The sequence below is a fragment of the Mercenaria mercenaria genome, chromosome 9 (genome assembly GCF_021730395.1).
Source record: "Mercenaria mercenaria strain notata chromosome 9, MADL_Memer_1, whole genome shotgun sequence".
Classification (NCBI taxonomy): Eukaryota; Metazoa; Mollusca; class Bivalvia; order Venerida; family Veneridae; genus Mercenaria; species Mercenaria mercenaria.
Window position 1 is genome coordinate 68,864,987 of NC_069369.1, and position 26,886 is coordinate 68,891,872.

A 26,886-nucleotide genomic window follows, 5' to 3' on the forward strand; every position below is an offset into this window, starting at 1 on the left:
ATGATTGTTTTCAACGAACATGGCGTTGTCACTGATAGCATAAATCAAGCTACATCTGAAGATGAGATACTGCGGAAGATCAAAGATATCATGAGAAGAAACCACTGGGAAGATTACAAAGATCGACCAGAGATTAAACCATACTACTTGGTTCGGCACGAGTTATATCGAGCGAATGGTCTAATCTTACGGAACAGGCAAGTAGTGATTCCAGAGAAGCTTCAGAGATCAACGATAAAAGCTGCTCACAGTATGGGTCATTTCGGGATGACGAGAACCAAACAGATGTTAAGAGAAAAATATTGGTTTCCGAGACTGAACTGTTTGGTTGAAGACATAATATCGAGATGTTTCCAGTGTCAGATTTCCACTGAAGAAAAGAAACAAGAACCAGTGAAACCTACAGAGATACCAGAAATAGCATGGCACACCTTATCAGTTGACTTTGGTGAGCCATATCCAGATGGACATTATAATTTGGTTGCTATAGACAAGCGAACCAGATTTCCAGTTGTTGAAGAGACCAAGTCAACATCATTCAAGACGACATCCGGACAGCTTCAGAAGATATTTGCTACATATGGTATTCCTGAAAGAATCGAGACAGATAATGGACCGCCATTTAACTCCCTAGATTTTCGAAAATTTGCTGATGAATATGGATTTCATCACCATAGAGTTACCCCAGAACACCCCAGAGCAAATGGAGAGGCAGAAAGATTCATGAAAGTCTTGAATAAGACAGAAAAGATTGCTCACAGTGAAGGTACATCCACCAACGTGGCAGTTCAAAATATGCTTATGGGCTACAGGTCGACTCCGCATCCTGCTACAGGATATACGCCATATGAGGCATTAATGAGGCGAAATGTGCGTACGAAACTAGACTATCCGGGATTTCAACAAACCAACATCAGTAAAATGGAGAGAGAAATAACCAACAAAGACAAAATATACAAGAAGAAATTGGAGGACCAGCATAGACACCCGAAAACTGTCGAGAGTAGTTTCAAGGTCGGGAATGAAGTGCTTCTCAAGAAGATGAAGGTGAATAAATGGTCAACAGCTTATGAACAAGAACATTATACAATCATCGACATTCATGGATCCAGCATTTTGGCCAAGCGGAAATCAGATGGTCGTACAGTTTACAGAGATGCATCGAAATCAAAAGGTATCTTGTAAATGATGACCAATGGAGAGAACGCTTATTGCGTATACCGGAAAGAAACCAAATTCAACGAGATCCACAGGAGAACAATAACCAAATTGAAGAAACCCAAAACATATATAATCTATTTTTAGAACGTCTTTTATTGTAAATGGCGTCGTTACTGGGTAACGTCGTCAACGTCATTGTTTGTTTACTGCGTTCTACAATGGTTGATTAAAATTTGAAATATGAATTACTGTTAGTAATTCATGGACATAACATCTATAATTGATAACCCACTTGAACGGTATAAGTTAGTACACCAATCGTACCTTCCCTGTTGAAGAGCTGAACTCTGCAAACTCCATGAGGTTATTACACACTTAATAGTTGTTGTTCTTTATTCTATATAAAATTGACCTTATTCCAATGACCGCAGCACACATCAGGACCCATTTTAAATTTCTGTAACCTACATTTTCTTAAAGAATATTGTCAGTACTAACTAAAAATCAAAAGAAAAGTGGGGGTAATGTTTGATGCAAGAAAAATAATTTCAGTCAAACACACAAACTGCAAAATCAGCTAAAAAATGAGACCCCAAATTATACTGATGGTGTATGATCTACGTTTCCATGAAAATTTTTGTAATGTTGTTATTTCATTATGAAAATGCTACCTACATGTCAAGCATACATCTGTCATGTGATTTTAGCAAAAAAATTTCAAAGAAAATAAGGAAAATAGCTCTACAGAGCAAAAAAAACTGAGGACTATTTGTATCCGCCATTATGCGACTACCATTTTTTTCGCGCCATTTTTCTATTTAGTGTCTGTATGCCATGACGGGGTAGGGTTTACTGGATCCTTGCTTTTCATCACAGCGCTCAATGTGCAGGGAAAAAAGGTTTTTACATATTTCAGGGCCCAATTTTTGACTGGTTGGTTACTTTACTGGTGGGAGTTAGTATCATTTACACAACAGCCTACCCTTCCCTAGAGCTCTGAGTATTACAGATCAGGCCCGGCTCCAGAAATATTTGATTGGGGGAGTGTGGGGGGGCACCAGTTAAGTACAAGGGCGTCACCGGCGAGGTGCATAGCGCCGAGAGGGGTAAGTGCGGGGGGTCGGTGGGGGGGGGGGGCTCTGTCCGTATTCTCACTGTCACTATTGGGGGGAAAGAGTGGGTTTTCCTCCCCAAATGTTTTTGATATACAGGTATGAAACGGTGGCCTGTGGTGCATTTTTGGTCTAAATATTGATGTATGGGAGGGGATATCCCTGTCATGTAAGACAGCGAGGGTCATTTTGCCTGATTTAAATCAATTATTTCAGATAAGTCCAAATAATCAGAAGAAATTAGCTTTCGGTTGGTATTGATCAGGTCACTTCAGCGTATCGCGTTGCATAGTAACAAGCGGAGATGACAGCAAACACCAAATTGTAATTGGAGAGCGTTTCGTGTTTCACTAGTGCTGGTTGTTTTTCTTTGCTTAAAGTTACATTTTGGGCAATATTAATAAGTCAGTGAATTTTTAATGTTGCATGATGTTCCAGTAATCCCTTTAGAGAAAGAAACCTTTATTTTTGTAGGTTTCAGCCGTGATATTCAACATTGCCTGTCGGTATAAATAGATCCGTGTATGCGGCAAGGTCACTGCAAAGTATTTTCATATTTGTGATGGACTGGAAGAAAATTATAATTCACTTTTGTTGTTAGTTCTTAAAGCCAGGATAGTTTATACTGTGGTGTCAAAAGTGATTCAGTCACACCATTTAATTAAATCAATACCTCTACCTAAATTCTGAGTCGTGTAAGATTTAATGATAGGTGTCATAATTTAAAGCTTAATTAGTCAATAAATTATGAGTGAAAATTGGAGAAGGCATTTTTTTCTCCATCGAAGCGTATCAGGATCACAGTCATAGTTATAACATGATGCAATTTTTTTGTATGTTACTATTGTTTTAAACGTAATATGACATCTACCGTGTTACACGTGGAGATATAAAGATATATAATAACTGCATGCTAGCTTCATTTTACGAAGGGCCAGACCAAGACGTATTAAAAAATTGATGGCTTAAACTACTATGTACATCTATTTACGATAATACTGATCACTGTTTTGCAAATTATCAAATACTTACAACTGTGAACGATAATTTGCATGCTATGTCTAGAATCATTTTAGTCATATTTTATATTTCTCCATATCCGTAATTTTTCTAAATTGTTAAACTGACACAATAGACTACTTCCGCATACCACAAAATTAAATGCCTAAATCATAAGTCACTTGAATCACTATGGAAACGGGCAGTCAGTATGTGGTATATTAATGAAAATCAGTTTTGACCAGTTCCTAATGACTATCACTAATAGTGATAACAAGAAATTAATGTCTTGTTTGTTTTATCCCTTCAATATACCCCTTCAGGGCCTTATGGTAATTTCCTGTCTTATCCCTTTGATGAATGCCTTCAGGGTCTTATGATATTTGAAAGATGCACATTATTTTTATTTGCGTGTCAGTTGACAAAGGGATTAATGCTACATAAATAATCTTAATTACATATGCCCGAATATATAATTCATTTGAAATTGTAAAATCATTTTACCAAACTAATTTTTGACTTGAAGGACATTACTTTTTAAAAGTTAATTGCAATAAGAATGCATAGAATAAAGTATAAGTTTTCAACTTTATTCATACGACTTTTATACTTAATGTACTTTGACATTATATCATTTTACATAGAACTATAAAAATATATCGCACAAAGTACATTTCAGAAAATGGCAACTATATAATTATTTCAGAGCATTAAAACATTTAGAAAACCAGCTTATTATAAAAAAATAAGCAAATTTATTTATTTACTTTTTTTGATCTGGTTTTTCAAGACACTTAAGAAATTCTCTGAAAGATAAAAGAAACAGCTGCTACGATTTTAATAGGCCAAAAAGTTTAAAACTTATAGATAGTTAAAAAATGTTATGTTGTCAGATATTTGATGAGATCTAGAGCTAGATCGGCATTCGTCATGTTGCGTGACTAAATCAAATAACTTCTGTAAAATTTATTATGTATTATTCCTATGGTTTAGTATGTATATGTGCAAACTGAGAAAATGTTGAATAAACTTGGAAACTTGTTTTAAACATTACTGATCCGTAGCGCCGAAGAGTTGACAATACACAACGTGTCACTTCTTCCAGACCGTTTTGAAATGCTACAAAATCAATTATTACAAAAACTTATTTTTTTTTTTTGAAAAATATATACCATAGTCTAAGGCCTGCAGATAATAAGAAAAAGAATCTTGATTTGTTTTATTTGAAAAAATAAACATCACAACCCACACCGTTAGTTAATTCGCTACGATTCACCGGGTCCTGCTTTCACCTCCTAGGTAATCGATTGCTCCAGAAGTGACGTCATGCAGACCTGATCAAATTAGTTGGTGTTGAGCGACCTGTGGTTTTCCTCTTTTTAGTTTATTACGTTACGTCAAAATATTTACTTTATGAAAATATACCGGCTATAAGGGATTTATCATTAGTAGATATTAGCAAAATTCATCTTCCAGAATAGAGATAGGCTCTTGCATTTTTAACATGAAAGTTTAAGCATATATTTAAAGTTAATGGATCATTTACAAACTAATTAAGCCTGAATATGGTAATAATTTAAGTATGGCGCTTGAGTTTCATAAAAAATAACAATAAACCAATCTAGAGCTCTGCTTTAATTTGAAAAATGTTCCTCAAAGTCTAAGTATTTATTATCAGGAAGGTCTAATACGTATCAGTTGTTCCAGTTATTATCAACTTGTTTAACACCAGTAACATGTGATTTCTACACTAAAAATCGACGATGCAAAGAAAGAGCCGTATGTTAGCATTGATTTAAACATCATATTTATATATAACGTACGTCGCATGCTATTTTGCACAAATGCGTAACGTTATTTCGACGTCAGTTTGACGTACAAATTACTAATTGAGAAAATAAATAGCAAAAGATGCGTTGAGATAAATCTGCATACTCTTTGACGGTATCGTAATTTACAGTTATTGCTTTGAACACATTGTTATTGTTATTTATCTTTTTTTGTTATTTATGTTTTTTATCATTAATTATTACCGCCCGTTCTTCGAATTAAATATATATGCATTTTAAACTGCAATTAATTTTATCATGTTGTACCGTGTTGATCGCAAATATAAATATCAACTTCCGGACGTTAACAAACCTAGCATCAACAGTGATCAGGATGATTATAACCGACAAAGAGGCAGTGCTGTCGCACGAAAATATTTGAAAAAAAAAATAGTTTCATTAAACCGTAAAGCAGTTAATTTTAGAACTTTTTATGCATTTAAGAATATAACAGGTCCTGTGGATTTAAAACAGTTTTCATGCTAAATTCAGTTTTGTACTCTGACTTTTGTTTAAAACAACACAAAAAATTTAATTCTAACACGACCAACAAATAACCCTACAAATAGAAGAAAATCAGACAACACACTGGCGCCAGATCAGAAAGAAAATGCCTCTGTACATGTTATACCCAACCCCTAGGTATTCTATAAGAACCATGGTCATGAACGGGAAAGTGCACTAACCCGTTTCAATCATACATTTCTCAACTTAAACGCGCAGTTCGGTGAATGGGTACCTAGCATATTGAACAAGCGATAATTTATCTTCCATCGTGCACCAGTCACATTGTCTCAATATTCCATATTGCTGAGATTATCAACATATTTTATGCTTTCGTCAACGTTACAGAAAAAAACTTGCTTGAACTTCCCTAATGAACATCCGGTCTAGAGGTCACGGCAGTGCGCACATGTTTGGCGAAACGTAAACAAACAAAAACAGATTTTTAAAAAATCAAAATTTTACACTTAAACTCGAAATGAAGAATGAAATTCATCTTGTATATGATCTTTAATTTGAAATCGTACATTGATCTGCGTCTGTTCTGTATATTTTATTCATTTTGCACATTTTGCTGCATTTTCACATTTTAGCGAACACGTGTAGTAAAATGACGATTGACATACATTTTTACAACAGCCAATCAGAATGGTTTTGTAATCTAGAACGGAACTTCACCAGGGAAGTTCAAGCAAGTTTTTTGTGTAATGTTGAAATTACTATAAACTACGCGTTGTTTTTCTAAGATAAGATGTATTGAAGAAATGTGACCAGTACACAACGGAAGATAAATTACCATTTGTTTGATATCCATAGTACACATTTACCCCACTGCATGTTTTAGGTATGAAATGCGCGATTGAAATGGGTTAGTATATTTTCCCGTTCACGACCATGGTTCTTATAGAATACCTAGGGGAAGGGTATAATATGTACAGAGGTATTTTCTTTCTGATCTGGCGCCAGTGAGACAACAGTTATTTTGCGATAATCCTGTGCGTGCAGTGACGTCATCCGATCCAGGTGCGTAGCACGGTCGTAAAACGTAGTTACCTTTTTTTCTAACACTGTTAATACTTGTATGTCTTGTTAGAATCGAAATAACAAATTCGCGAGTGTGATTTATCATAGGATAACCCGATTTTTTCTTTCTTATGCGAAACAATATAATCACTCAGTATGAACTGTGGCATGAGAAAACCAGCATAGTGCGTTTGCGACCAGCATAATCCAGACCAGCCTGTACCTCCGCTCAGTCTGGTCGGGATCCATACTCTTCGCTTTCAAAGCCCATTGGAATTAGAGAAACTGTTAGCCGCTGAACAGAATGGATCCTGATGCGCAGGCTGGTCTGGATTCATGCTGGTTGCAACCGCACTATGTTTGTTTTTCTCGTGGCGCGGCTCATATATTCTTATCAAAAGACGTGTTATCTTACGTTAAACAACGACTGGGAAGTTATTATTTCATAAAGAAATTATTTAGGCCCTATAACCAGTTCTCAACCAGCTTAAGGCCTCGCCACAGTCACAACTCAGTATCAGTTCATATTTTCAGGCCGAGTATTTTTCTCTTGAAAATTGCACTAAAGCCTTAACAGCTGGTCAAATTATCATCAACATAAGAAGCATATAATGATTTATAGTACATATGCCGCTTGTAAAATATTTGAGTCTCGTTTAGACCGAAAATTTACCCCAAAATATTGAAATTTTATGTGCAGTAGAACTCCAATATAAAAAATATTACAAAGACAAAATTTAGTTAATTTCATAGTACAATATGTATATTGCAAACTCCTACGGATTTTTGTCGAAATTGTTCCTGGTTATTGCATTAGACACAAAAAGACAATCCCATGTACATTTAATTTAAAATGTTGTTTGTACATGTATTACTGACCACAGGTAGCCAGGTAAACCTATACATAATCCTATAATACCACCTGTTTATATACATGTAAATTATGTGTGAACAGATAACACAAATTGGATAAATTGATGGTGTTGGGATTTTCGTGTATAATTCAGTAATCAGGTAAAATTTCAAAATAATTTCTGAAGACTTTATTCTTCACGGTCTGCTTTACAATTGGCTGTAATTATCTTTGAAATGTATTGAATATATATTGAGTTTGACTGCAGATAAAATTGCAAAATTTTGTCATAAAAATATCGAATAAAGGCACAATACATGTAGTGAAATGCATATCCTTCTACTTGCATATATTCACATAGATATTTAAAACATAATTATGACAAATTTATTGACTTTATTGTTACCACTTAGTCATCTTTTATTTTTATGAAAATTTGCATGTAAAATTTTGAGTCAAATGGCTGCCACTGTAGGCGATGCCTTAAGTACCGTTTAAATAACACCTTTTTTATTCACATCATGTGCGACACTACAAATGAAAAATATTTCGTGCTCAAAATGAAATAAAATGTAAAAAAAAGTTTAATAATCTCAGTGCTTTGGGCAAACTTACATAGATCTATAGACATTGTGTGCACTATCATAATAAATAAATAAATAAATAACGGCGTTATCGATTAAATTTTGTTTATTGTCTATATTAAGAACCGCGTATTATAAGCAGGAAAAAAACATAGTTCGGTATCTAAGTTTGATGATTTCTTTATATCTATTCAAAATACATGTAAAGCATCAAAATGTCAAATCAGCTTTTTATATTTTATATTTGTGCGGAAAACCTTGAAACTTCACATCCGATATTAGTCACAGTATTGCATCTGGCGTTCACGTTTCTGTTCAAATGGCCGTTTTTTTTCTTTTGGCGGTACCACTCTCGCCTCTCCGCAATGCTCAGACAAGGGTGAGGTGGGGATGTGGGGAGGGGGTATCACACTTCATTTGTGTAAATATCAATAAGACTGAGTAATCATTGACAAAATTCATAACATTTGAATATCAACTACGTACAGACACTGACCGTAATAATCTCTAGTAAGACAGACAGATAAACGGACATGCTGAAGGAACAAATCTTTCAGGCTGACTAAATGAATGATCGAGTAAATAATTACCAACTGGTCATGAATTCGTGCTTACTTATCGGCTATTCAACTGCCAAAAGACACGCGGATGGATTGGATGGTCGATTGAATGTTGCGTTTCATTATTTGTTATGTATATTAATTTATACCTTTTATTAGTACCGCAGTAAATGATACACAATTTGCACATTTATTCGGGAAAAATAGAGCGAAAAAAACGAAACACTAAAAATTGGACGGCTATAGTTAAAATTCGGACACTAAGCTGTGTACGAACTTTTTCGAATTTTATATTAGCAAACGAAATATACAACAATGGAATGATATATAAAGATAAGTTTGTCAAAACATACATTAATCTAGGTTATATGCTTATGAAAGAAATTTAATATACAATTTAGCTGCTTCAGGTGCTTTTTGATACAGTTTCTAGTTTTTCACTACGTTATAGACCTATTTCCAAAAAGACATTTATGAATATGCTTTAAGAAAGCGAAAAAGATAAAAGGGTGTTGATAAGTTTGCAGTGGAATACAAGTCAACTGAAGATAAGTACCCTCATATTGCCGCATTTCAGAAAGCGATCCGCAGAATAAACACCGTACTTTCGTTTTTGGGGTAATAAAAAATTAAAAAGAAAAAAAACCTCCATTTATTAGAGATCTTTACGACTACGCTACACTGCGGAAGCATATTTTTGACCGAATTACTGCTGTATAACATAAAAAAAACAACAACAAAAAAAAAACAAAACAAAAAAAACAACAAAAAAACAGCAAAATGACCTACGCGAGGGAGCAGTTATTGTGTGACTATGTGTGAGAGACTGCGGACGAAGCAGACTTCTTTTCATTTGAAATTTATCAATTAAGACACCATGACTGTGCCTAATGATTTTTATTCTTTTTGTGTGCTCATTAGAACATAAAAGTATATTTTCCCCTCTTTGATTTATTATATTAGAAAAGTATCCAAGAGTGACTGTTCTACTTTTGAAAGCTGTATAATTATGATACATACATGCATATGCGTATATGATATGATAAAATCATGTAAATTCGACTCCGAGCAAAAATGCAAAATTGTCCTAACTAATTGTAGATAAAAAGTATTACTTTTATTTATTTAAACTTCGTAGGCTAACTGATCGCCTTAATTTTATCACGGTATTACAATTCCTTGAATGTAATGCATTCATATAGACCTGTAACACTGGTTTTTATGAAAAACCAAAGAAGTATAAAATACTTTTATTTTTATAGCTCTTTGGAAAAACTAAACGGGAAACGGAACATTTGATTAGTTCATAGATGGTAGGTCTGTATGAATATGTAATATAAATTCGTTGAGAAAGTAATTTAAAAATACTTCCATTTTCGTGGCACATCAAATAAAATGACGCTTGCCATGCAATTTTCTCTTTCTTTATAGGTCCAGTATAATTTTCTTACAGAACATTTTTTTGGCGGGGGGACTGGACCTTAGATTTAAATGTAAAAGTGATTTGTTCAAATTATCATAGATGAGACGTTCATACTTTAAGTTTACTTCTAGGCACAATGTTCAGAATAAATTATTTCGAAGATACTGAAAATATAGAAGAAAGATAATAAAGATCTATAATATGCGTCACAAATTTATAAAATGAACCAAATACTTTAAAGTTATTTAATGTAAATCGAGCTAATAAAATTATCAAAAACGTTGCGTTTTTATGTACAGCAAAGTGAAAGTATACGACGTAACGTTATGCAATCTAATATTTTCAGCTTTACTGTAAACGATGTAATTTTTCGGCGACGCCGTCTAAATTCGTTTTCGTTACCTATGCCACGTGACTTCAGTTTGCGAATCAAACTACTTGATAACGCATTATAGATAATTTATCAAAGTGGAAGATTTATGTAACACTCTGTCTGATTGGATGAGAGTGTCTGTTTCTTTCACTCTGTTGAATGTGCTACGCTGAGTGAAATGTAGACAAAGCGTTTATCCTAAACGACGCTGTTCACAGTTTTAAAGCTAACTTTGGCTCAGTATATTTAGCAAGAATATTGATATATCTCAAAATGATAAGTAAGTTTAATAAATATGATAAAAACCTGTTTAAATACCAACATATATCAAATTAAAGAAAGAGCTGAATACGGTCTGCGTATCACATGAATAAGGGTGTGATAAGAGTCTTTTATGTAGAGAAGTGCACATTAAAAGATTTTCCTTGTTACAATTGTCGTCTGTATATGAAAATGTTTCTTGCTTTTGTGACTTATTCAGATTGCATATTAAAATGAGTACTTGTTTGCTTTGCTATATTTGTTATATATTATTTAACTGATTTATTATACATGAATATTTTTCTTTAGTATGGTATGCAAATATTGAACTCAGTTGAAATCTGTTTTATTATATATATGCTATATAATGACTGAATCTCATCACACTGATACGAAGGTACGCTGCATACAGTTTATCTATGTGATATGACTACGGTCAAACTTTACTTGTATTTTTGCTTGACCTTCACTTTTTTATAGGTGTGACGTCATTGTCCAAAGATTCATGAATAGCGAATATGCTATTTGTTAAAGCGGGGTCAGTTGGCCTATTTTAGAAATAAATAAAAATAATAAATAAAAAAAAATCCTTTAATTGATTTTTTCTCATGTATTCTTTCTTCTTGTCGTTCGCAATTCTCATGTATTCTAATCAAACTTGATTTGTAGCATCTTTATTAGGCCCGCAGCCAACTTTGTTCAGCTGGGACATTTGACCCCTTTTAGGGGCTGCTAGAGCTAAAACTAGAAATGCCTTTATACAGCGTCTCATAAACAGCTTGGTGGATCTTTGTCATACTTGGTCTGGAGCATCATTATAAGGTCCTCTTCCAAATTTATTTATATAGGAACTTGGGCCCTACTAGGGACCACTATAGCTAAAAGTAGATATGCCTTTCTTCGCATTAACCACTAAAATGTAATGGATTTTTATCAAACTCGATGTGTAACAATATTGTAAGGTCTCCTGCTATTTTGTTACAAATGAGGATAGGGACCAATTTAGCTAAAAATATAAATACGTTTAATAACCTCTTCTCATGAACCGCTTCATGAATCTTCATCAAACTACTGTTGTAATTATTCGTCTAAGGATAAACGAAACAAAATTGCAACCCTACGAAACCTTTGCGAAAAAATTAAGAGAACCATTTAAATTGTTAAAGTGCGTTGTTTAGTTTTGCAATTTGAAAAATGTTAGATGAAAGATGACTGTTAGATGAAAAATTCATAAACTTCTTTCCTTGTTACAATTCGCCGACTATCATTTTTAAAGATGTTTCTTGTTTCACATAATGATGGTTCATGAAAGTTTTATACTAACAAGATAAGTCAGATATCTTTAGAAAGTTCATACAATGCACATTTAGCCATCTATAAAGATCAATGCCAACTTTTAGTAATAACTCGCATAAAATGGGGAAACTCGCTTTTGAAATGGACTTTTTGACGTAACATTTTCAGTATGTAATTTTTTAAAATATACCGTAGTGGTTTAATACTTGTTAATGATTATTGATTTAAACATGTACATACTTGTTAATGTATGCATTTTATGATAGTATAAGTTTTGGTATTTTTTCCGATAAATTATTACGGTATAATTGAATAAATACGCACCAGGATGACGAGCGTAACGCTTGTAGGAAAAGCCGTCAAGGTTTTGTTAAAGCGAATAAATACGGAAATGACGTGAAATAAACGCATTGAATGATGCGCGGCAAAATTCAATGTCGTCTGCTGGTTATTTTGTCCAGATATCTTTAAAATTGACAGATTTATCGTCAAAAAAACGACTGCTGTACTAACATCTTGTTACGCGTAACGTTACATTTTTCGTCATTTTTGTTGAAGATAATTCGATTTTTTATGTATTTTACGATTATAAATTCTCTAAAAATTAAACGGGGAAAATTGTAATTAAAATTTTTTAATCACTGTAGTAAAAACATACACGGACGTCAGTTACTGATAATTTAAATAGCTGCATACACATCAACATGTATCTCGAAATCGCCTATGTGTAAAATAACTAATACCCTAGTTGTTTTTCATTGGGTAGAGACTGAACCTAGGCATGAGTTGAACCCCTATGGTTCTTGGTGTATCGGTTTGTTTTACTCGAAAAGGATATCTTTCCGCGATATACGTTTTTACGTTTACTCCAGTAACATTAGGATTGCCTATCGAACTCCACCGCGCTCCTTTCGGGTAACAAAATGTCGGACTCCAGTTCGGACGAAAGTAGTCAGGAAAGTTGGACTCCGTATTCGGAGCGAGACGAGTGGAATGACATCGCTCCTGTTACCCAGGATGATGGGCCACACCCTGTCGTACAGATCGCTTACTCTGACAAGTGTGAGTATGTTTACATTCAAAGATTTCAACCCTGATTTTTACCGGCACTAGAACATGCAACATGTTTTCGCGATTATTTGTTTACAAACAATGACACTGATATTGCATTTGTTGTTGTCATTGCATTGGACGGCGCTTATCATTTTCACAGAATGATTTTGTTTTGAGTTATCCCATTTGTAGTGGGGTTTATGAGATTTAGCACATGTTTATGCTAATTTCACTCAGACTGGTTTATAGAAAATATGCAATTTACAGCGGGATGATGATAAAGAAGTAGGATAATCAGGCCAAACAAACAAATTTGTTGTTTCCTGTTACTTTACAATTTAGAATAGAAGGTTATGTTTGCTGTAAGGCCTCTGGCCCATGCAGACATTTATATAAACAGGTCTAAGAAAGTGGTTTCTTGCATGAGGGACAGGATTTTCCTGTGCTTTTCCGGTGCTAGAAAAACTCAACCAGGGTGCTATAATTTAGGCAGTGGCTACGATTACGGTACCGTAATCCTAGCCTCCGGTTCTAGGATTACGGAAGTTCCGTATTCCTAGACAACCCTATGAGGTTAGGCTAGGATTACGGAAGTAATTTAAGAGACATAAAGTATATGTTAGGACACGCATAAATGATGTTGTAAACTTACTTATTTCACTTAATTTTTCATGCCTGCCTTATTATTTCGTGTTTTCTATCCACCGTTTTGGGTAAGTATAATCTTAATGGCGGCGCGCGGAAATATATTAGAAATATGAGTGTAAAAGTTAGATTTAAAAAAAAATCTATACTTTGAATTTTATGATTTATAACCATATTGTATGTTATTAAATACCATTTGTGTTGACTTGATGAAAAAATGCAGTTATATACGAAATATAGATAATTCTATAATATTTCCGCGCACCGTCATTAAGATTATACTAACCCAAAACGGCCGATCGATAGCACGAAATATTTAGGGAAATTAAGTGAAATGAGTAAGTTTACAATTATGACAATGTCATTTATGCATGTCCTAACATAAATTTGATGCCTCTTAAAATACTTCCGTAATCCTAACCTATTCTCATAGGGTTGTCTAGGAATACGGAACTCCCGTAATCCTAGAACCGGAGGCTAGGATTACGGTACCGTAATCGTAGCCACTGCCTATAATTTATGAATGAATGCATGAATTCATACACTGCTGTAACAAAATAGCGCCTTAAAGAAAAACCTTCGTTTTTCTTTATATCTTCTACAAATTGAAGAATAAGGCATGCAAGAAAAAGAATCAATCATTGGCAGCATGTAAAGATAGGAATATCCGGCACTCGGTAACTGTTTAGGCGGTAACTCGGCAGGAGCTTCGTTACCACTTAAACAGTAACCATCGTGCTGGATATTCCCATCTTTACCCGCAACCATTGAAAGATTCTTATAAAGTTTACCAGTACAGATTATATGATTACATGTATTCTCAAACAGCAGACTGAAATTAATTGGTTTATTTACAGTATGCATAAACTGGAGCAATGATATAAACTATCTTCTTCTTAGGCATAAATAAGGACCATAAATAAAGATAATTTTAAGTTTTAGCCATTTTTGTTGAGTTTTTGGCATTTTCAGAAAGTTGAAGTCAACAAAAATGACTGAAGTTTACAATTGTCCTTTATAAATTTATGCATACCATGAGTAAATCGATTAATTTCAAGCTACGATTTTTAGTCCATATATAGTTTCAGTAGTTTTCAAACACTCAGTCTGTAAATTTATAGACTGAAAAATCAGTAAATTTCAAATCAAAGAAATACCTTGTGTATGCAATAGAGGCTGCATTTTTCACTGGATCTTCATGAAATTTGATCAGAATGTTTGTCTTGGTGAAATCTAGATCAAATTCGAATATGGATCATCTGGGTAAAAAACTAGGTCACCTGGTTGAATCAAAAGAGAACTTGGTGTGCCCAATAGGGGCTGCATTTTTCACTGAATAATTATATTCGTGGAATTTGATCAGAATGTTTGTCTTGATGAAATCTAGGTCAAGTTCAAATATCATCTGTGGTCAAAAACTAGTTCACCCGGCAGTGTTGTGAATGGGTCCAGTACCAGAAAAATTGTGAAAATTAGCGTTGTTTTTCTCAAAATTGTGATTTTTGTCTCCCTTAATTGTGATTTTTTTTGATACTTTGTGAATCAAAATGTCGTGATCGCTTATCATGAAATATTTTGTCCTCAATTGTTTCAGTACAATTTCCATTTGCCCCCTGATATACTATGTTATTCAATGGGGTGTATGAAACAACTTTGGAACGAAAACCATTTAAATGATTCGTACCTAAACCATTATAAATTAATGTTCAAGGACCGATAATATAGGGTGACGAACGTAACAAATCTTGATCAGTCAGACGCTTTTCCTCGCAAAAGTCGATAACAAACTTCTTTAAAGTTGTTCAATGCTTCTTTTACGTTTTTCTACTGTTTTTAGAGATCTTCACACCCATTGTGAAGGTCACCCTGTTTTGCAATTTTACAAAATTATTCCCCTTTTTCAACTTTTATATTCATTCAACTGACAAGGCTGTAGAATAGACCAGCGTTGCTGTCCTCCGACAGCTCTTGTTTTTTTAAAAGTTCTAGCAATACTTTCAAGGAGGGCAGGTTACCAAAACTAAACGAAATAGGTGAACAAAAGAAAGATGATGACTTGGTTTTATATGTTCCGTAACAGATTTTAAAGGCCTTCTTTCAATAATTGGGAAATGTAGGGCCATTAAAAAATAAATGTATAATATATTACATATATGTTTGGAAACATATTTTTCAAGTGAGGTAGTTTAATATAAAATAGGAATACAAAAGATTACATTTATTCATATTCAACTTCAGTAAGAAAAACATGAAAATGTGCATAGTATATTCTTTGGCCCAATGTCAAGTATTGCATCAAGGGGAATGTTTAGCATCCTTGGAATTTGTCTGAAGTCTGATGTCATTTTTTTCCCTCCTCTGATCCATATAAGGAAGTTTTTAGTTTTAAATCTTAAAATCATTTTTTCCTGTGATCCATATAGGGAAGATGTCAGTTTTGGAGTCATTTTTCCTCCTCTGATCCATATAGGGAAGTTTTCAGTTTGTAGTCATTTTTCCTCCTCTGATCCAGGTTAAGGTCACAGTTTTGGCCCAGTCTTCATGAAACTTGGTCAGAATGTTTGTCTCATTAAAATCTTAGGCAAGTTTGAAACTGGGTCATCTGGGTTCAAAAACTAGGCCACTAGATCCCTAGCCCAGTTACCGGTAGGTCAAATGATAGACAGACCTTGTTAATCTTTATGAATCCTGGTCACGATGTTTATGAAATCTAAGTGGAGTTTGATTTAGTGTAGTTTTGCTTTAACGAATACAGAGAAAAATCTTGTGTGTCCAACTCCTCAAACACTATTGAAAGGATATGTTAGAAAGTTTCACAGATGAGGGACCTTGATGTAAAGATGACCATGAATAATTGTCTTTTTTCCTGCAGTTATTTTTTTAAGAATTATGGCCGTTTCTTAATTTCAAAGAATAGGCCATAGTGAACATGGTGAAGAAATTTGGTGTGTTCAGCTCCTCAAGAATGGGTTCAAAGTTGCACAGATGCACAACCTTATCTGAATATGACCGTAAAGGATGGTGCAGCCATGTCTGTGGACACAATTCTAGTTGGTTAATATAGAGTTTTTTGTTGAAAACCAAAATAAAAAAATCATTGTATTTGGTTGAAGCATCCATGTTCCCAAATAAATTTGAATCATACAAACTTTGACCTGAATTGTTGAGAAAATCGATTTTCCATGCACTGTTTACGAATTTTATACCTATTTTAGAAATATTTTTGTATAATCTGTAAACATTTGTATTCTATGAAATATTCATGTCTTCAAGGTGGAAAAGAAATTTTGGATGCATTCCAGCCTTGGCACTTCAAATTATACAAAGTTAATTCTCACAGTCCTGCTTTTAACACTTTTAAAAAGACAAATCAATATTTTAGCTCATCTTGGTGAAAGGCTCAAAATATAATTAATGTAGCTTTTCTGAGGGTTTTAACCAAACTTACACTATACACAATTGAATTTACTTAATACGTAAGGCTAGAAAAAAGCTGTGTTAGGGGTTACCAAACAAACAAACAAACAAAAAACAGGGAAAAAAAGATAATAATAGGGCAAATTCACTTCTGGCAATCAAAGAAAAGAAAAGAAAAATCCCAGATGAATAAAAATTGCGTGTCAAGAGTTTGATTTTTGAGTTCATCAAGTAATCCTAGACATTAATATTTTTTACCTGGCCTAACTGTAAGAATGTGGGGTTCCTTTCTTGAACCTTCCATCTCTGAGTGATGACACTTTAATTTTCAAGTTACCAACTAGATAATTTTTTTGAATGTTTTAAAATAATTTTTCTTATATATGTATAGCTAAATTATACTAAGGTTAGTTACTGTAGTATTTGTCTGCAGTACTTACTTCAATCACGTTAATTTGATATTTCTATTTTAAAGCACGATATAAAGCACTTGAGTATTTGCTTAAGTATATAATTTCTTATTTCTATACTTGGTTTTCTGTAAAATTCAGAATTTATGAAATAGTCATAAGGCGTAAAAAAAAAATTGTTTGTTTCCGGTATCCCGACCTACCCTAAATTTTTGGCCCGACCCTAAATGTTTTTATGGCCTTGGAGAACATTTTTAGCTCATCTGATTTTTTGAAAAAAAATGATGAGTTATTGTCATCACTTGAGCGGTTGTCGGCGTCGGCGTCGGCGTCGCCTGGTTAAGTTTTATGTTTAGGTCAGCTTTTCTCCTAAACTATCAAAGCTATTGCTTTGAAACTTGGAATACTTGTTCACCATCATAAGCTGACCCTGTATAGCAAGAAACATAACTCCATCTTGCTTTTTGCAAGATTTATGGCCCCTTTTGTACTTAGAAAATATCAGATTTCTTGGTTAAGTTTTATGTTTATGTCAACTTTTCTCCCAAACTGTCAAAGCTATTGCTTTGAAACTTGGAATACTTGTTCACCATCATAAGCTGACCCTGTACAGCAAGAAACATAACTCCATCTTGCTTTTTGCAAGATTTATTGCCCCTTTTGGACTTAGAAAATCAGTTTTCTTGGTTAAGTTTTATGTTTAGGTCAGCTTTTATCCTAAACTATCAAAGCTATTGCTTAAAAACTTGCAACACTTGTTCACCATCATAAGTTGACCCTGTACAGCAAGAAACATAACTCCATCCTGCTTTTTGCAAGATTTATGGCACCTTTTGGACTTAGAAAATATCAGATTTCTTGGTTAAGTTTTATGTTTAGGTCAACTTTTTCTCTTAAACTATCAAAGCTATTGCTTTGAAACTTGCAACACTTGTTCACCATCATAAGCTGAAGCTGTACAGCAAGCAGCGTAACTCCATCCTGATTTTTAGCCCACCATCATCAGATGGTGGGCTATTAAAATCACTCTGCGTCCGTGGTCCGTCCGTCCGTCATTCCGTCCGTCCGTCCGTCCGTCCGTCCGTCCGTTAACAGTTTCTCGTTATCGCATCTCCTCAGAAACTACTGGGGGGATTTTGACCAAACTTTGTCAGAATGATGTATTGGTACCCTAGTTGTGTCCCCCTGAAAATCAGATTGGTTCAACAATTTATGAGTGAGTTATGGCCCTTTGTTTATTTCTATAATTTACATAGATTTATATAGGGAAAAACTTTGAAAACCTTCTTGTCCAAAACCACAGGGCCTAGGGCTTTGATATTTGGTATGAAGTATTATCTAGTGGTCCTCTACCAAGATGATTCAAATTATTTCTCTGGGGTCAAATATGGCCCCGCCCTGGGGGTCACATGGTTTATATAGACTTGTATAGAGAAAAACTTTGAAAAACCTCTTGTCCAAAACTACAGGGCCTAGGGCTTTGATATTTTTTATGTGACATCATCTAGTGGTCTTCAACTAAGATTATTCAAATTATACCCCTAGGGTCAAATATGGGCCCACCCTGGGGGTCATATGGTTTACATAGACTTATATAGGGAAAAACTTTGAAAATCTTCTTGTCAAACCACAAAGCCTAGGGCTTTGATACTTGTAATGTAGCATCATCTAGTGGTTCTCTACCAAGTTTGTTCGAATTATCCCCCTAGGGTCAAATATGGCCCCGCCCCGGGGGTCACATGGTTCATATAGACTTATATAGGGAAAAGCTTTTAAAATCTTCTTGTCAATAACTACAACATTCAAATTTGGACATGTATATTTTTGAGTGGCAAGATGAACCTTGACATGAGTTAACCTTGATTTTGACCTAGTGACCTACTTTCACATTTCTGTAGCTACAGCCTTCAAATTTGGACCACATGCATAGTTTTGTGCACTTGAAAAAACTTTGACCTTGATTTTGACCTAGTGACCTACTTTCACATTTTTGAAGGTACAGGTATCAAATTTGGACCATATGCATAGTTCCGTGTTTCAAAATGAAATTTGACATTGATTTTGACCTAGTGACCTACTTTCACATTTTTGAAGGTACAGTCTTCAAATTTGGACCACATGCATAGTTTTGTGTTCCGAAATGAAATTTGACCTTGATTTTGACCCAGTGACCTACTTTCTCATTTCTCAAGCTACAGCCTTCAAATTTGGACCACATACATGGTTTTATGTACCGAAACAAACTTTGACCTTTACATTGACCTAGTGACCTACTTTCACATTTTTGAAGGTACAAGCTTCAAATTTGGACCACATGCATAGTTCTGTATTCTGAAATAAAATTTGACCTTGATTTTGACCTAGTGACCTACTTTCACATTTCTCAAGCTACAGCCTTCAAATTCGGACCACATGCATAGTTTTGTGTACCGAAATGAACTTTGACCTTAAGATTGACCTAGTGACGTACTTTCACATTTCTGTAGCTACAGGCTTCAAATTTAGACCACATGCATAGGATTGTGTACCGAAACAAACTTTGACCTTGACATTGACCTAGTGACCTACTTTCACATTTTTGAAGGTACAGGATTCAGATTTGGACCACATGCATAGATTTGTGTTCTGAAGTGAAATTTGACCCTTGATTTTGACCTAGTGACCTACTTACACATTTCTCAAGCTAAGCCTTCAAATTTGGACCACTTGCATAGTTTTGTGTACCAAATTAAACTTTGACCTTAAGATTGATCTAGTGACCTACTTTCACATTTCTCAAGCTACAGCTTTCGAATTTGGACCACATGCACAGTGTTGTGTACGGAAATGAAATTTGACCTTGAGCTAGTCAGTAAGTCTTGAAATTTGGAACACTCCAAAATGGCACATTGGTGGGCGCCAAGATCACTCTGTGATCTCTTGTTGCAATAATTATTGCCCCTTTTGGACTTAGAAAATTATTTTCTTGGTTGAGTATTATGTTTAAGTCAACTTTTCTCATAAACTATCAAAGCTATTGCTTTAAAACTTGCAACAGTTTTTCACCATCATAAGTGGACACTGTACATCAAGAAACATAACTCTATCCTGCCTTTTTGCAAGAATGATGGCCCTTTTTAGACTTAGAAAATCATGGGTAGGACAATATTTCTATTACACAAAAAAAATCAGATGAGCGTCAGCACCCGCAAGGCGGTGCTCTTGTTTTCAACTTTTTAACAAAAAGATGCAAAACTGCACTTTTTATGCTTTAAACATGGCCAGTGATGTTAGAAATCAACTTACTGATGCTCTGAATGCATAACCCCCTTATTTGTAATCATTTTTTGACAAAAAAAATAATTTCCGAAAAGTCTCCCTTAATAAAAAAAATTTCCAAAAAAAAAAAAATTTCCGACCTACCTACCCTAATTTTTTTGAGCATGTTACCGGAAACAAAGAATTTTTTTTTTTAGGCCGAAACGGTTCAGATAGCGACGAAAAAGTCAACATTGAAGATGCATTAAGGGAAAAAACAAGCACTTGAAATAACAGACTTAGCTAAGCAATTACTTAAGTTTTTTCATGAAATTTAGATACAAAGTTCTTAAATTTTTTGTTGATGCAGGTTTAAATCCAACAAAAACTGAAAGTATTATTATAATTATGATTTCAGTTCGAGATGTATATGACTACTTCCGAGCTGTTGTTGAACGTAATGAAATCAGCGAACGAGCTTTCAACCTTACCAAGGATGCTGCGGCCCTGAATCCTGCAAACTACACTGTCTGGTATGTCAATTTTGCATTCCTTTGAAGTTTCATATTATATAGTAGACTTATTTTTTTATTTCTGCCAATGTATGATGAATGAACGACACCTACCGTTATTCAGAGTAAGTGTCAACATTCCAAGGTCTACAAGCGACATAGTTGTAATGGACACATTTTGAAGTATTCTGTTTTATTCAACGCATCTTAATTTTCATGTAATATGTATAACAGATTTTGTAAGGTTACAACGGGATTTATTGTCAAATATTTTGAAATTTAGAGAGTGCTTTCATTTGTTTGTTACTGTAAATAAAAAGGTAAAATGAGTTTGATGAAGCATTGGTTCATAAAAAAACGTGTAGTACTGTGAAATCACTTAAAGGCGTACAACAAAAATATGCAATAAAAATCATAGGTCACTGGTATTGAAAAAGAGTTATCTGCCCTTGAAAACATCATTTTTGGGGGAAATGCCGTTTTCAAGGGCATATAACTCTTTTTCAGTACCTGTGACCTATGATTTTTATCGCATATTTTTGTTTCTTAGATGATTGTTCTTCAATATCCAAAGTTTGAAGAAATTCTGTTATTGGGAAAAAATTAGCTCAAAATTCTATCATACATCCTTAATTTTGTAGGCATGACATTTCATGTTTTTACCAAATGGTTGCTTAGAGGGAATATGAAATTTTGAAGAAATGAAATTGGAAATTACGGTTTTAATTTCATGGATTGATGCAACCACAGAATCTGCAAATATTATTCCTCAGGTTTATTAATGATGTTACAGTTTTAAATAGATGTAGAAAAGTTATTAACTTGCTAGTCACAAAAGTTATATAACATGTTAGTCACCCAGTAAAAGGTTGATATAAAAAAGAAGGAAAGTAACTGAGCTTTATATCACACTTGTATTTATTTTCCAGACATTGGTTTTAAAGAATAGAGAATTCATCCTCTAATAATAAAATCATTGTTTCTGTCTCAGATATATTGTAGGAATTGTACAATAACATGCAACTGAATGAAAAATATGATTTTATTGAATGATTAAATCATGTCTTCAGATGAATTATTCTAACATGACATTGACGAACACACACACACAAGCATTTTGTCCATCTTTTGTTGTTTCCATTTTCAATGTGCCTCTAATATTAACATAAGATGCTATGATCTGTTTGCAGCGATTTTATTGCATAATAATTTCACACTTTTCAGCACTCTTCTGTAAATAGGAAACAAAATAAGGTCAAGTTGTAATGTCTTTAAAAAAAAAAATTGTAATGTGCATTTGGAAGTTTGCACATTTTAAAAGTCAAGGAAGATTTCTGGAAATAACTGTAACTTGTATAATTGTAGAAAATATAAAACGTCTAAGATACAGCTCATACAAAATTGGTAGCAAATTAGCATATATTGCATTTTAGAATGGCAGACATGCCATTGTTTGCATTTTTGGGAAAAGGTCAGCGTTGTTTTTGTTATGATGACCAAATTCTTGCCATACATTTCTAGTCTCATTTGCATCAGGCTGCCACAAGGCTCTGGGATTGTTATAGTTTGGCAGATAATGAAAACAGGGTAGATCAAATGATAAATCTTATATGATTATTTTATCATTTACCATCTGGTATCCAGATAATATATAATTATATTGTATGGTAGCTGTTTTGTGTACATTGGTATGGTAGTGTTTTTTTGTTTTTATGCCCCCGAAGGGAGGCATATAGTTTTTGAACCGTCTGTCGGTCTGTCAGTCTGTCGGTCTGTCAGTCTGTCAGTCTGTCCGCAATTTTCGTGTCCGGTCCATATCTTTGTCATCGATGGATGGATTTTCAAATAACTTGGCATGAATGTGAACCACAGTAAGACGACGTGTCGCGCGCAAGACCCAGGTCCGTAGCTCAAAGGTCAAGGTCACACTTAGACATTAAAGGATAGTGCATTGATGGGCGTGTCCGGTCCATATCTTTGTCATCGATGGATGGATTTTCAAATAACTTGGCATGAATGTGTACCACAGTAAGACGACGTGTCACGCGCAAGACCCAGGTCCGTAGCTCAAAGGTCAAGGTCACACTTAGACATTAAAGGATAGTGCATTGATGGGTGTGTCCGGTCCATATCTTTGTCATCGATGGATGAATTTTCAAATAACTTGGCATGAATGTGTACCACAGTAAGACGACGTGTCGCGCGCAAGACCCAGGTCCGTAGCTCAAAGGTCAAGGTCAGACTTAGACGTTAAAGGTCATTTTTCATGATAGTGCATTGATGGGCCTGTCCGGTCCATATCTTTGTCATTCATGCATGGATTTTAAAATAACTACGCATGAATGTGTGACACAATAAGACGACGTGTCGAGCGCAAGACCCAGCTCCGTAGGTCAAAGGTCCTAAACTCTAACATCGGCCATAACTACTCATTCAAAGTGCCATCGGGGGCATATGTCATCCTATGGAGACAGCTCTTGTTTATCAATGAAAAGCATAGTCCTTGTCTTGTACTAAAGTGTAAGCTTGTTTATAACATGTGTAGGTGTTAATGAACTTGGCACACTCGTCTCAGTAATATACTCTGGCTGGTTTCCAGCTCTTGGAAGAAAATCAGGTAACCTATTAGTATTATTATTATTATCCAGTACGTGGCTAATACATCAGACATTTATTACCTACTGGCAAATGATGCAATAATAATTATCACACCTGTACATTTTGAAACAGCCCCCATGCCACAGCATAAGCTTCAGTGGTTGTCATGTCAGAACAATCCTAAATGTGAAGCCTGACACGTATTGTAATGATCAGCTTTCAATTCTTTAAAAATGTTGTATTCCAGTTTTAGTCACATTCCAGGAGATGAAAACAAAAGAAAACTCTTCATTTTCCTTTCAAATTATGTATTTTTTATGCCCCTGAAGGTGGGCATATTAAAATCGCACTGTCCGTGCGTGCGTGTGTGCGTCTGGTAAATTCTTGTACAGGCTGTAACTCTAACATCCATAAAGGGATTTTGAAATAACTTGGCATTAATGTTCACCATAATGAGACGAAGTGTCATGAGCAAGAGCCAGACCCGTAGCTCCAAGATCAAGGTCACAAAGGTTAACATGGTCTGTTTCTTGTCCGGTCCATAACTCTGCCATTGATGAAGGGATTTTGAAATTACTTGGCATAAATGTTCCCTATAATGAGATGAGGTGTCGTGTGCAAGACCAAGACCCCTAGCTCCAAGGTCAAGGTCACACTTAGAAGTCAAAGGTGTTTTTTGTCTGGTCCATAACTCTGCCATTTATCAAGGGATTTGAAAATAATTTGACACAAATGTTAACCATATTGAGAAGATTTGTCACACTTATGATCGAGACCTCTTAGGTCAAGGTCACAAAATGATATGTGATTTTTTTGCGAATACAGCTGTGGCATTCATGGGCCTACTTCGGCGGCTTTTGTCACCAATAGTGACAGCTCTTGTTTTAGACAAAAAGACAAAACATTCTGGATATTTTCACATTATCATATAGCAACTTTCTGATTAGTTAATATTGCGAACTGATGAGTTAAATACTGCGACAGTCACTCTTTACACCGATGTTGACACTGAGTACCCCCATTCATCTTTGAAAATATCGTAAGTCGTTTTAGGTCATTTTTTGGTCACCCTTTTTGATTGTTTTAATAAGGCTCCCCTACCCCTTTTGAGGAAGAGTGGGATATATTGATTTGCTCATTGTCTGTAGGACTGTCTGTCAGCCTGTCTGTATGTTGGTAATAATATTATTATACCAGTTTAATAGAGCCCATTTTATGATAAACCCGTTCAACTTTAGGCACTTTACATGGTAATAAATAACTAGAGAATATTTTGTGACACAAAAGACAAACTTCATAGAATGATTGCCTATGGTCAGTAAATGACTCCTATTATCTTATTGGTCAGTAGGTCAAAGGTCAAGGACACAGAAAAACAGTTTCCTTTAAATGCATAAAGAACTCTTTGGCCAGCAGTCATCAAACTTCATAGGATGATTGCCTTTGATCAGTAGATGACCCCTTTAGTTTTAGGGGTCCATAGGTCAAAGGTCAAGGTCATAATGACATCGGGACTGAAAACTGTTCCCACTTAACAACTTAATTCCATTTAACATTGATCACATGTTGTGCAGATACCAATATTTACTGCATTTTGTCTTTTGCAAGTATTTTTCAATCAATACAATATATACATTAACTATATTTTCCTCTCAGGAGTCTTTGACTGGACGCCAATACCTGACAACACAAAAAGCATTGTCACGCCAACATTGGGAATTACATAAGAATCTCTTAATCAAGCACTATAATAAAGAACAAATGTGACTACTTTTCCTGTATAGAAAGCTGATTTTGTTTGTTATGATGGCATACTTATGATAGATAGGTGGTATCACAATAATATTCAACACTGTCCAGGAAATGTGTGCATTTTCCTGAAAACATTACTTTTTCTAGATATTTTTTATATTTCCTGTTAATGCTTGGAACTGCTGGGCAATTATCATGATAATATTCTTAATTTTGTCAGGAAAATTGTGCATTCTTTTTGGCTCATCTGATTTTTTGGAGAAAAAAAATGATGAGTTATTGCCATCACTTGATTGGCGTTGGCGTTGCCTGGTTAAGTTTTATGTTTAGGTCAGCTTTTCTCCTAAACTATCAAAGCTATTGCTTTAAAACTTGCAACACTTGTTCACCATCAATAGCTGACTCTGTACAGCAAGAACCATAACTCCATCCTGCTTTTTGCAAGAATTATGGCCCCTTTTGGACTTAGAAAATATCAGATTTCTTGGTTAAGTTATGCGTTTAGGTCAGCTTTTCCCCTTAACGATCAAAGCTATTGCTTTAAAACTTATAGCAGTTACTTGCCAAAAGATGACTCTGCACAGCAAGAACCGTAACTCTACATTGTGTTTTCAAGAATTATGACCCCTTTTGGACTTAGAAAATCAGATTTCTTGGTTAAGTTTTGTGTTTCGGTCAGCTTTTCTCCTAAACTATCAAAGCTTTTGCTTTAAAACTTGTAACACTTGTTCACCATCAAAAGCTGACACTGTACAGCAAGTAAGCATAACTCCATTCTGCTTTTTGCAAGAATTATGGCCCCTTTTGGACTTAGAAAATATCAGATTTCTTGGTTAAGTTATGCGTTTAGGTCAGCTTTTCCCCTTAACGATCAAAGCTATTGCTTTAAAACTTATAGCAGTTACTTGCCAAAAGATGACTCTGCACAGCAAGAACCGTAACTCTACATTGTGTTTTCAAGAATTATGACCCCTTTTGGACTTAGAAAATCAGATTTCTTGGTTAAGTTTTGTGTTTAGGTCAGCTTTTCTCCTAAACTATCAAAGCTTTTGCTTTAAAACTTGTAACACTTGTTCACCATCAAAAGCTGACACTGTACAGCAAGTAAGCATAACTCCATTCTGCTTTTTGCAAGAATTATGGCCCCTTTTGGACTTAGAAAATATCAGATTCCTTGGTTAAGTTTTGCGTTTAAGTCAACTTTTCTCCTTAACGGTCAAAGCTATTGCTTTAAAACTTGGAGCAGTTATTCACCATTATAAGCTAACTCTGCACAGCAAGTAC

The 26,886-nt window shown here is 34.7% G+C and overlaps 2 protein-coding genes across 3 annotated transcripts in view; both read left to right on the plus strand.

Annotated features, from left to right (window-relative positions):
• LOC128559327 (uncharacterized protein K02A2.6-like) lies at nucleotides 1-1,185 on the plus strand. The gene has a single exon (XM_053550639.1). It carries the CDS (start codon nucleotides 1-3, stop codon nucleotides 1,183-1,185), a length of 1,185 nt encoding a protein of 394 aa, XP_053406614.1.
• An 11,687-nt stretch (nucleotides 1,186-12,872) lies between these two features.
• The window catches only part of LOC123547387 (protein farnesyltransferase/geranylgeranyltransferase type-1 subunit alpha-like), a 37,823-nt gene continuing 23,809 nt past the window's right edge, over nucleotides 12,873-26,886 (plus strand). The window contains exons 1-2 of one of the 2 annotated variants that reach the window (XM_053551660.1): nucleotides 12,873-13,040; nucleotides 21,159-21,273. In XM_053551660.1, the coding sequence (XP_053407635.1) occupies nucleotides 12,902-13,040; nucleotides 21,159-21,273 (254 nt within the window). In that variant the 5' untranslated portion in view covers nucleotides 12,873-12,901. The remainder of the gene's footprint in view (nucleotides 13,041-21,158; nucleotides 21,274-26,886) is intronic. The other variant, XM_053551659.1, reaches the window with a different exon arrangement.